Genomic DNA, 12,086 nt, shown 5'->3' on the forward strand with positions numbered 1-12,086 from the left:
AATTCACTTATAGAATTTTCTCATTCCATAATTACTAAACACTTTCTTAGGTAACTCACGTATAATCTTTCTTGAATAATTAGATATTCATATTCATGTAACTGAATAACTTTCCCCCTCTTCTTCAAAGGGGTATTTTCAATTAAAAGCAAACCCCGGTGCATGGATACTGAGATTACATAAAGGCAAATCTGAAGATATTTATGAAATAGTTGGGTGAGTTATGCAAGCCACTTTTAAAGTTTTATATATGAATAAGAATTTAGTGTTATAGAACTATTATCAAAATGGTAATTAAAATGCTTTTAAAAATACCTGGTAAATATGGATGTCTGGAAAGTGACAGAAACTGACTTTTCAGGACTGGTCCACCCCACAGATTTTGAACAACTGTCCATGTACAAAGGAACTCAGGTGAGATATTATAACACCTGACGGTAGTAGGGAAGAAATAAGAACAAATGCATTGAAGAGGAAAGGAAGGACAGTTTTACATACCCAGCCACCTTCCCCAACTGCTGGCAACCCAGCCTTGAGAGATCCTCTACTCGGGAGACTAGGAAAGTGAGCACTGAACTTTTCCTTGGGTCCCAAAATCAGGCCCACCCTATTAAAACCCAGCATCAGGAGCTCACTCATAGCAGAAGACTTCAAGTTGTACCCTAAAACTAAATCCTAGGCCTTAACAGTGTTACAGTTTTCCTCAGAATACTTGATCACAAGGCTTCCTCATTTTTTTATATTATTCAGTATTTTTTATGAGAAATGCGAGGCCAAACTGGTATTTTTTCTATAACAGTTAAATTTTTATATTCAGAATTCTAGGGAAAATAAGGCTTTCTGATACTTGGTTGAATTTTGAAGTTGATGACAACCAAGGTGCAATCGCCTCTCAAATCTTAATGGAAATCTATTAAAGTATTTGAATGCTCCCCTTTTTTCCCCCTAATTCCTTCTCAATGAAATCTGTTTTCTCTAAGTACTTAGCTTATTCTCTTCACTTAAGCTTCTGATTTTCCTCCTGCGTCTTGTGGTCTTTGGCCATGTAGCATTATTGATAAAGGTCTAATGATGTTATAAAGACCCAGACCACAAGGCTCAATTTGAATCTAGGATAGTCATTGTACCTTCCTTAGAGAATGGTTTTAAGGCATCTAGAAAATACTTAAAATCATGTCTAGAATAAAATAAGAGCTTACCCCTGCCCTCTGGGAGAACCAAGAAGGGCTTTCCTTTAGAATCTACGTGCTGTGGATTTGGAGGAGCCCACTAACTCCACCTTGGTCTCAGTGGACAGTGATTGATAGGGATAAAGTTGCCAATGCCTTTGAGCTGTGTTTGACTAGAAGTGTTTGAAAGTTTTAAGAAATGTGACATTTTTGTTCTATTCTTGGAGCCCTTTCTGTTTTCTTGTGAATAATTGTTGGACAGGCTCCTACCTTCTTCTTTGATTTAACTCCCTCCAATAGGCAACTTGAAGTAAGGAGTCAAAGGTATGTGTTAGTCACAACAGTGTTGGAAACACCGGGTGGTCATTTCAAAAGAATGTTCAAATACACGTCACAAATATGATAAAATGAAAAGACAGCTACTAATTTGACCTCAGTATTTTTCTTCTTTCACAAAATTTAGTTTTATTATTTAATAGTTCTCATGATAGAGTTCATCAGTGCATAATGAGAATAGTATCTGTAATTAAGTTCAACTATCATGACTGATTTAAGAATTTTGAAAGTTAAAGGATGAACCACGTAGTCAGTGGTATAAAATAAAAACAACTAAATGATACAAGTGGACATCATAGACACACTTGCAGTTTCATGAATTTAATAATGCCTTCCAATTTGGGGCATTTGAAAAGATTGACAATGTAGCATTCCCCCAATTTTAAAGACTTTTAAGTCTAGAAAATGTTTCATGTTTTATTTATCAGTGAAACGTGTCACATGAGTAAAAGATTTGAGTTTTGTCATAGCTTTGACGTATTACAGCAAAGATAAGCAATAATTTAAACTTTCTGAGTAATTAAGTAATACATTTTTTTATGTGTATGAGTATAATGCCCACATGTAGGTAGGCGCACCTGTGTTATGCAGTGTCTGCAGAGGTCAGAAGAGGGCGTGGGATTCCCTGGAACTGAAGTTACAGACAGTTGTTAGCTGCCATGTGGGTGCTGGGACTCGAACCTGGGTCCTCTATAAGAGCAGTCAGTGCTCTTTACAGCTGAGCTGTCTCTCCAGACCCAAATAGTACTAAATTTAATGAGTACTTTTAATTTTAGTTTATATTAAAGTGAGCTTTATTGGATAATTTTTAACTTATAGTATCTTTTGATTTACATAAATGCAAATATTACATAATGTAGTGGTTTGAATGAGAATGTCCCGCATAGTCTCCAAGTATTTGAACATTTCATCCTCAGTTGGGAACTGTTCTAGGAGGTTTTAGAAGGCATGGCCTTGTTGGAGGAAACACATCACTCAGGGCAGGCTTTGAGAGTTCTTAAGCCTCGTCAGAGTTCCAGTTGCTCTCTGCTTCCTATGCCTGCTTGAAGATGTGATTGCTAGGCTTTCTGCTCTGGCCACCTCTGCCACCATTGCCTCCCCCACCAAGGAGCTGTAAACACAAACTCTTCCTTCTATTAAGTTGCCTTGGTCATGGTGTTTTATCACAGTACCAAGAAAGTAACTAAATACACATATAAACAATATTGCAAAAAGAATTATTTATACCATCAAAATTATATGGCTATTCTTGTTTTCCTGCTTTAGGCATGAAGGAACGGACTCTGAGCCAGATGTAGGTGATGTCATTGTCATATTAAACACTTTCAAGAGCAAGATATTGAAAGTACAGGTATGTGAGGATGCAGCTTTTTATAGACTTTCTTCTCAACAAGTACCTATTTTCCTCCTTGTTTTGATTTTATAACAAACTTAAAATGTGTTATCTAAAGTGTGGCATTATAATTCTTGAAGTAGAAAGAAGAAAATTTAGTTCATGAAGAGAAAGTAGAGCTTGAAAACAAAAGAGAAGGAATGATATACTTTTAGCCAGATAATGCTAAACAAAGCCTATAGAAATGAGTTAGAAACATAGATTAAAAAGTTAGTCCTACACTGACTGTTCTTTCAGAAGACCCGAGTTCAAATGCCAGCACCCACACGGCAGCTAATAACTGTCTGTGACTCCAGTTCCAGAGGATCCAACAGTCTCCTCTGTCCTCTGTGAGTATTGCACTACACGGGTGTACTTACTTACATGCAGGCATAATACTCATACTCATAAAAAATAATAAATAAAATATTTTTTAAAAAAAGAAAAGTTAGTCCTGAAAAGAAAGTAACTTTTTTTTCCTTAAATAGAGAGCAGGAGTTGTTGTTGTTGTTGTTGTTGTTGTTGCTGTTGTTGTTATAGTTTGGTTTGGGGTTGTTTTGTTGTTTTGAGACAGGGCCTCGCTATGTAGCCTGGCTGGCCTGGAACTTGCTGTATAGATAGACTAGGCTGGCTTTGAGTTTACAGAGATCCATCTGCCTCCTGAGCGCCTTCTCTCTGTCTCTCTTCCCTTCCTTTCCCTCCTTCCCCATGCCAGTCTTTTTGTTTTCTATTAGGAAAGAAAGGGGTTTTATTATTTTATTATGTGTTTGTGGTGGGGGGAGTAGATATGCATATGCAAGAAAGTCCTGTGGAGACCAGAGGCATTGATCCCCCAGAGCTGGAGTTATAGACAGTTGTAGGCTGCCCTCTTTTTCTTCTCTTCTGTATTCTCCCGACTGGACAGCTACCAAGATTTTTAGCTTGCCTGCTCTAGGGATTTTCTTGTAATCTTTAATAAAATTATTCTTGAATTTCAAAGAAAGCGAGAAAGAAAGGGGAAGGAAAAGGGGAAGGGAGTAGGAGAGAAAAAGAGAGGGGAGAAGAGGAGAGGAGTTTTTAACAATGGCTGATGTATTTCTTCTTTGGACCAACCATCCTATTTAAAACTAGTGAAATTGTTGCCTAAAAGCACTGAAGATCTGACAGTAATAAAATGGCAAGAAAAAAATGAGGGGAAATGAAGTGCCTACTGAAATAATAAGCAAGCAAAGAAACTTCTCTTGACTCAAGCAAGCTGCTATTCACAAGGAACATTTGTATATCCTGGAACACTTTCTGTCAGTATAAAAATTAAAATACAAGACCTGGGGGCTGGAGAGATGGCCCAGTGGTTCAGAACACTGACTATTCTTGCAGAAGACCCAGGTTTGAATCCCAGCACCCACATGGCAGCTAACAACTGTCCATAACTCCAGTTCCAGGGGATCCGACAGCCTCTTCTGTCCTCCAATGGGCGTTGCACGACACGGGTGCGCTTACCTACATGCAGGCAATATACACATACACATAAAACAACAATAATAAATAAAATTTAAAAGAAAATGCAAGACCCACTTAAAGTGGATCATTTGTTAGAAGACTCCCTCTTCAATGTAAGGGTGAAATAGTAAATTATCCCATATAGTTTTTAGCCTAAATTTGTGTTTAAAAATAATCCAGGAAATTCTTAACCTTGAATTGATGCTAATATAGTTCCTGACAGATACAGTATACCAATATCTAGATGAATTATCCACACATCTCTGGAATAAGATTACAATAAACTGAAAATTGTATTTTCAAGTATATAGGTGAGCACATAGTAGAAGATAAATACACAAACCAGCAAAAACAGCGTTAAACAGACAAATAGATTCCATATATGAGAATTGTTGACAGTCTGAAATTGTTGACACAGAGTGTATTGACATATAGCCTGTTACTATTATGCTTAAATAAGTAACCATGCTTGAAAATAAAAACCTATAAAAAAAAGTATATATCAGATTGTTATGTGTGTGGTGCTGAGAGACTCTGAATAGAGCAATGCAATACCAAAATTAAGAATTCAGTGGCTGGAGACTGAAGAGATGACTGAAGTGATTCAGTTCCCACCACCCATGTCATTTGGTTCACAACCTTCTGGAACTCCAGTTCCAAGGCATCCAGTGCCCTCTGGCCTTTGTAGGCACCTGCACACATGTGGTGCACATAAAAACTGACACAGGCACACACACATAAACATAAATTGAAAATAAATAAGGGTCTGGAAAGATGGCTCAGTGGTTAAGAGTACTGGCTGCTCTTACAGGGCGCAGGTTCAGTTCCCACCACCCACATGGCCACTAACAACCATCCATAGCTCCAGTTCCAGGGGACCTGACACCTTTTTCTGACTTCCATGGGCATTGTACGACACAGGTGCACTTATATACATGCAGGCAATACACTCATACACATAAAGTAAAAAATAATAATAATGAATAAAATATTTTTAAAAGAAAATAAATCTTTTTAAAAACAAAATAATAATTCAGTGGCTAGCTTTTATATGACTGTGGAAAGAATTAGCAAAATGCAAAAGTTGTAAATATGTCTACCTAACAAATGTCTATGTTGTCTATATCTACAAATACTAAAATAAAGGGGTTTTGTTTTGTTCGTTTGTTCGTTTGTTTGTTTGTTTGTTTGGCTTTTTGAGACAGAGTTTCCCTGTATTCCCAGCTGGCCTGGAGCTCACTATGTAGACCAGGCTGGCCTTGATCTCACAGAGATCTACCAGTTTCTGCCTCTCAAGTGCTGGAATTAAAGGCATGCTCAAAACATCTGGCCTTAAAGTTTTAAAAAGTTAATTGGGAGGTGGAAGGAGAGAGATGTTGATATCCTTAGTATTCAAGAGAAACTGATACAATTATTAGAATAAAGAAATTTAAATACTGTTTCTTACAAAAGTACTCAATAGAAGAACTGAAGGTAATGATATTACTACCAGAACTTCCACAAGAAGAGGACTAATTTGAGTGAGCTACTCAATTGTCATTACAAAGAATGAATAAAGTCTTAAATTCTATGAACCAGAAATAATTCCCACATAATATCTTAAGTTGGTAGATTCTCAAACTAAGTAGAAGCACATTATCTACCAGAATAGCAGTAACCACCAAAGCTTTTAAAATGTTTTTGTTTCTCCTAAAGATATAGCTGAAGACATGATTTAATTTACAACATTGTGTTAATATATAGCCTGCATTTGTTAATTGTAACTACTTTCTTACATTTTTAAGTGACCTTGCCTATCATATTATATGTTCTAGTCAAACAATTTCCAAGTTTTGTCTTTACCATGTTACCTAGGTACAGAAAAAATCAGATAAAATTAAGGAAGATATCCTTGCTGATGAAAATGAAAATAAAGGAATGTGGGATTCCATTAAAAGGTAATTACCTTTTCATTTTAATTACCACTACTATTTTAATGACATAGCTAGATCAACAGCCTACTATGTAGAAAACCTGCAAGTAATCAAGGCCTAAGTAAATAATGCATTGACACTCTCTCTAGGGTGAATGTTAATAATGAGATAAGAACCTAGAAATGGTGGGAAGGGGCTTGTGCGGGATGGGACTGTGGAGGTGAGAGGGAGATAAAAGAAGGTAGAGGTGAGAATAATCAGGGTGTGTTATACACATCTATAAAATTGTCAAATAATAAATTTAATTAAAAGAAAAAGAACCAGTAGCTATAAGACAGCTGAAAATAAAGTGTTGTACAAATCAAAGGGTGGAAATATATATTTCCACCCTTTGATATATATATATAATATATATATACATATATATATAAAATCTCCAGCTAAAAGGAACCCCAAGAAAGACTGTGTGGCTAAGATTCATGCTAAAGGAAAGACGGTATTCAAATGTTGGAAATACTCATAAAATTTCACTCTTATATATATAATCCAGTAATCCAAGAGCAGACCTGACTGGAGGTATTGGAGTGGTGTGGTCTGCAAACTTTGTGCATCTCTTAATTCTACTTTCTTTACCTCCTTCTTTCCAAGTAAGTTTTTTAAGGTAATGATTTACTGTCCAATAGGAAGAAGTTTCCCCTTTCCAAATAATACCAACAAAAGTTCCATAACTAGCTCAGGCTTAAACTATCACCAGGTTTCCCAAACTGAACTGATCACTATGACTAATAGACCACAGGTGGGTCTTATGCTTTTCTGTAGAGCCTTTGGTAAGGCCTGTCCCATGTGAACTTCATAGAAGGAAATTGGAAAAGGTATGGTTCTTTAAAATACCAAGTTATCGTAACTAGAAGGGAAAAAGAAGACAGGCTGTATGCTGGATAGCTTTAGTGTCAACTTGACACACCTAGGTGGAGGGAGCCTCAATTGGGGAATTTCCTCTATTAGACTGGCCTGTTGCCATGTCTGAAGGGCATCTTCTTGATGAGTGATGTGGAGGGCCAGCCCACTGTGGGTGGTGCCACCCCTGGGCAGGTGAGCCTGTGTTACATAAGAAAGCAGGCTGAGCAGGGGCCAGGGGAGCAAGCCAGTAAGCAGCATTCCTCCATGGCCTGTACTCCAGCTCCTGCTTCCAGGTTCCTGCCCTGAGTTCCTACCTTGGGCTCCCTGATGAACTGCAACCTGGGAGATGTAAGCTGAATAAACCTTTTTTTTTCCCCAAGTTGGTATTGGTCAGAGTATTTTGTCACAGCAATAAAGAACAAACCAAAACAGTCTGGAAAATCAAAGCTGTTTGCTGTAGAACCATTCTGTAGAGAACTTTGAAAGTCTACTTTAGAGATTGGAACTTATTCTACTTTCATTTTTGTTGCTGTAACAACACAGTGATGAAAAGCAAGTTAGTGGGAAGACAGGGTTTATTAGGCTTACACTTCCAAATCACAGTCCATTATTGAGGGAAGTCAAGGCAGTAATTCATGCTGCTTGCTGGCATGCCCAGGCTTGTGCTTACCTAGGTTTTTTATAGGGTCCATGACCACCTTCCCAGGGAATGGTGCTGCCCACAGTGGGTTGAGCCCTCCTACATCAATTAACAATCAAGAAAATCCCTCACATGCCCACAGGCCATTCTGATCTGAGAAATCCCTCAATTGACACTCCTATCTATGATAACTCTAGGCTTGTCAAATTGACAAAGCTATCTAGGACAGAACTTAATTTGAATTTGTGATGTTAAACTATTCGTCAGCTTGATGAAAGATAAGAAATAGAAACTTTAAGTCAAAAAGATTCAACAGGATAAATTTAGTTGTTACAGTCAAAAGCACTACCATCATTTTGGATTTGGCCCAGTTTAGGCATCTTTTTCTAAAGTATGCCCCTTGTTTGTTAAAAAAAAGTTATAGTACTAGCCCATGAAGTAACTGTTTTTCTTCTCAAAGGATTATAATAAAAGATTTTTAAAATACTGTCATCATAATAACTTGTACTTGGCAAAATATTTTCCAAAAAGATTATGCTTTTTTCAAATTTTAGTCATTCTAAATCATATAATTATATAAAATTTTAGATTTTTAGGGGCATGGTTGAGCACTGGCTGTTCTTGCAGAAGGCCTGGGTTTGAATCCCAGAACCTACATGACAGCTAACAGCAGTCCATAACTCCAGTTCCAGGGGATCCAAAGCTCTCTTCAGTCCTCCCTGGGCATTACATGACATGGGTACACTTACATGCAGACAATACACTCATACGCATAAAATAAAAACAAATTTAACACACAGCAGCTAACAACTGTCCGTAACTCCAGTTTCAGAGGATTCGGCGCCCTCTTCTGACCTCTGTGGGCATTGCATGATGGATGCACTTACATGCAGGCAATACACACATACGTATAAAATAAAAGTAATAAATAATTTTTTTTTAATTTAAAAAATTTAATTTAGATTTTTTTTTGGTCTTTTTGAGACAGGGTCTCCCTGAAGCCCCAGCTGTCCTGGAACTTACTATGTAGACCACGCTGGCCTTGAACTCACAGAGATCTGCCTGCCTCTGCCTCCCGAGTACTGGGATTAAAGGCGTGTGCCACCACGCCCGGCTTAATTTAGATTTTTTTTTGGTCTTTTTGAGACAGGGTCTCCCTGAAGCCCCAGCTGTCCTGGAACTTACTATGTAGACCACGCTGGCCTTGAACTCACAGAGATCTGCCTGCCTCTGCCTCCCGAGTACTGGGATTAAAGGCGTGTGCCACCACGCCCGGCTTAATTTAGATTTTTAACTAAGTAATAAATTTTAGTCAGAATAAATTTTGGATATTACCTCAAATATCTTTAGTTCTTTTGATATTTTAGGGGTTTTTTTCTGTTTACCTGTTTGTTTGTTTGTTTGTTTGTTGAGACAGGATCTCAAACGCTCTCATTCATTATGTAGCTATGGCTGGCCTTTAACTCATGGAAATCTTCCTGCCGTTCAAGTAGTCATTTTGTTTTTAAGATTTATTTTTACAAAAAAAAAAAAAGATTTATTTTTACTTATGTGTTGTGTGCATGCCACATGCGTGGAGGTGCCCACAAAGGCCAGAAGAGGAAGTCAGATCCCCTGGAGATAGAGTTACAAGCAGTTACAAGCCACCGACATGGGTGCTGGGAACTGAATTTCTACAGAGAAGCAGGAAACACTCCTAACTATTGAGCCACCTCTACAGCCCCATGAAGTAGTCATTTTTGTATATGAGAGTATATGTATACAAGAAATGAGATAGTGTTATCTAGGTCCAAAAAAGTACTAAAAATGATCTGTTCCTGTACTACCAAGATGGAAAACAGTGAGAAACTGCTCTCTGGCTGTCTTTGTTCCTAATGAAGGCCACTCAGAGTATGAAGCTCTCTGTAGCCTAGGACTAGAGAATATACCAGCCAGTTGATATGTATTGCCTATGTGCAGGTACACATGCATGAATGTGGGGACACCAGAGATTGATATCAAGTGTCTTCCTCTATTGTTTTCCACCTTATTTTTGAGACAGGATTTCACTCACTGACAAGAGTAGCTAGGCAGCAAATCCTAGGATCTTCCTTTCTCTGCCTCTCTAGCACTGGTATTACAGATGCGCACCTCTACACCTAACTTTTTATGAGGGTAATTTGGAGCCAAATTTGGTTCTTCATATTTGCATATGCAATTTGTCCATTGAGCCATTTTCCCTACCCTTGTAGACATTTAAAAAACATCTGCAATATTTACATTCCTACTCTATTCTCATAAATTATTACTGTCCCATAATTAGAACTTCTATTTAATATGTTGTTTCTTCCCTCATTGTTGGCCTATTTAATTTTCAGTACACTAGATATGAATATGGCAGGTTATAATTCATTCTCAGTTCTCAAGAGAACTCTTACAATTCACAAAAGTTCAAAGTTACTACTGCATTAAACTGAATAAAGTTTAATTACTTTCCATGTTATAAAGAAAAACTCAAACTTTAAAATATATCATCACATTTAAGTTATCAGTATAAATGTTTGTATAAGAATTTTTATTTTAAAGGAATTCTTTTAATCAAATTTCACGTATTATTTGGGCATATATAGTTTGTTGATGAATATTAAGAAATCATCCATTCTATGGTTTTTATTACAAGGTTCACAGAAAGGTTACATAAAGATGACAGAAAGGAAAATGGTGTTCTAAACATTTTTTCAGTTGCTTCTGGCCATTTATATGAACGTTTTCTGCGGTAAGTATGTATTTTCCAATATTTTGAAAAAGTAATACTTTTATACAACTCACAATTCAAAAAGAATAAAAGAAAAAATATGCACCAAAAAGGTAGAAATCTCACTCTTCTTCTTTCCTGATCCTTAGTTTACTTAGCTCCCTTTCACATAGGAACCAATAGTATTATTTGTTTACCCTGCCAAAGATCCGTGGACAAGCAAATATTTCTTCTTTTGTTGTAAATTCTTGTTACCTAAATATTAACAAAATATATCATACTATGCACCTTGCTTTTTTTAAAACAGGTTAATTCTTTTTATTTTATTTATTATTTTTTTATTTTCATTTACATATATGAGTATATTGCCTACATGCACGTAAGTGCATCTGTGTTGTGCGATGCCCGTGTAGGTCAGAAGATGGAGTCAGATCCCTTGGAACTAGAGCTACAGATGACTGTTAGCCACCATGTGGGTGCTGGGATTTGAACCCAGGTCCTCTGTGAGAGCCATCAGTGCCCTTAACCACTGAGCTATCACTCCAGCCCAGTATATTTTTTTAAGTACAGTGAAATTTCATGAGTTTGGTTTGATTTCTTTAAGGTTAGAAAGTAGATTGTATATAACAAGATGATAGGTAAGAAAAAAATTCATAAATTTTCCTTTCCCAATGAAGGAATGTCTTGCTTTATAAAAAGAAGGAAGTCAATGGGGAAGAAAATCATATTTACAAAATACAAATGTTTTTTAACATTTTATATAGAAAAATAACAAAGAATGCCTGTGAAATGTCTGACTGATAGTACTGATGCTTGTAAAATTGTACTTTCAGTTTATTTCTATTTCCTCTATTGAGATGTCTAAAATAGCAAAACAAGCGATCATACAGTGAATTTATCAGAGTGTGCAGATCACTCAGCTTCTAGATTTTGCAGTTTATTTCTATATTCTCTACTGAGATGTCTAAGATAGCAAAACAAGCAGTCATATAGTGAATTTATCAGAGTGCACAGATCACTCAGCTTCTAGATTTTGCAGGCTTAATGTCACACAGTAGCAGAGCCGGAATTAGACTCTAATTCAGTAATAAGACTATTATTTCAGACTAGCTTCTTTGTCAGATAAAACAAAGACCCAGATACAGATATTTCCAGGTTTTTACATTACATACTTAAACAACCATAATATTTGAAGATACTGCAGTTTGAGTCTACATAATTTATAAAGGTAAACTTCGTTTGTACTTTTAAATATTTAAAAGTCTTTTTAAAAGGTGTTAACTTGTATTTGATTTAATATGTTCTTTTATATAGAATTATGATGCTTTCTGTTTTACGTAATACTAAAACACCAGTGAAGTTCTGGTTTCTGAAAAATTATCTCTCACCAACATTTAAAGTAAGTACACTGCTCATTTCAATAGTACAACTAATGTTTGAATTTGAATTGGTAACTTTTTGTTATCATTATAAGTTCTTGAAACATTTCTCTCTTCAAAGTGAGCCTTTTGAAATATATATTTACTCAAATTATTATTTTTAA

At 36.4% G+C, this 12,086-nt stretch overlaps 1 protein-coding gene across 8 annotated transcripts in view; it reads left to right on the plus strand.

The window, feature by feature from the left end:
- The window catches only part of Uggt2 (UDP-glucose glycoprotein glucosyltransferase 2), a 259,231-nt gene that overhangs the window by 194,883 nt on the left and 52,262 nt on the right, over nucleotides 1-12,086 (plus strand). For all 8 annotated transcript variants that reach the window (XM_029558882.1, XM_029558884.1, XM_029558883.1 and 5 more), the window contains 5 exons: nucleotides 131-216; nucleotides 2,772-2,856; nucleotides 6,211-6,293; nucleotides 10,469-10,564; nucleotides 11,858-11,942. In XM_029558882.1, coding sequence (XP_029414742.1) covers nucleotides 131-216; nucleotides 2,772-2,856; nucleotides 6,211-6,293; nucleotides 10,469-10,564; nucleotides 11,858-11,942 — 435 coding nt within the window. The remainder of the gene's footprint in view (nucleotides 1-130; nucleotides 217-2,771; nucleotides 2,857-6,210; nucleotides 6,294-10,468; nucleotides 10,565-11,857; nucleotides 11,943-12,086) is intronic.

Source organism: Nannospalax galili, unplaced genomic scaffold (assembly GCF_000622305.1).
Source record: "Nannospalax galili isolate Female #2095 unplaced genomic scaffold, S.galili_v1.0 scaffold528, whole genome shotgun sequence".
NCBI classification, from domain to species: domain Eukaryota; kingdom Metazoa; phylum Chordata; class Mammalia; order Rodentia; family Spalacidae; genus Nannospalax; species Nannospalax galili.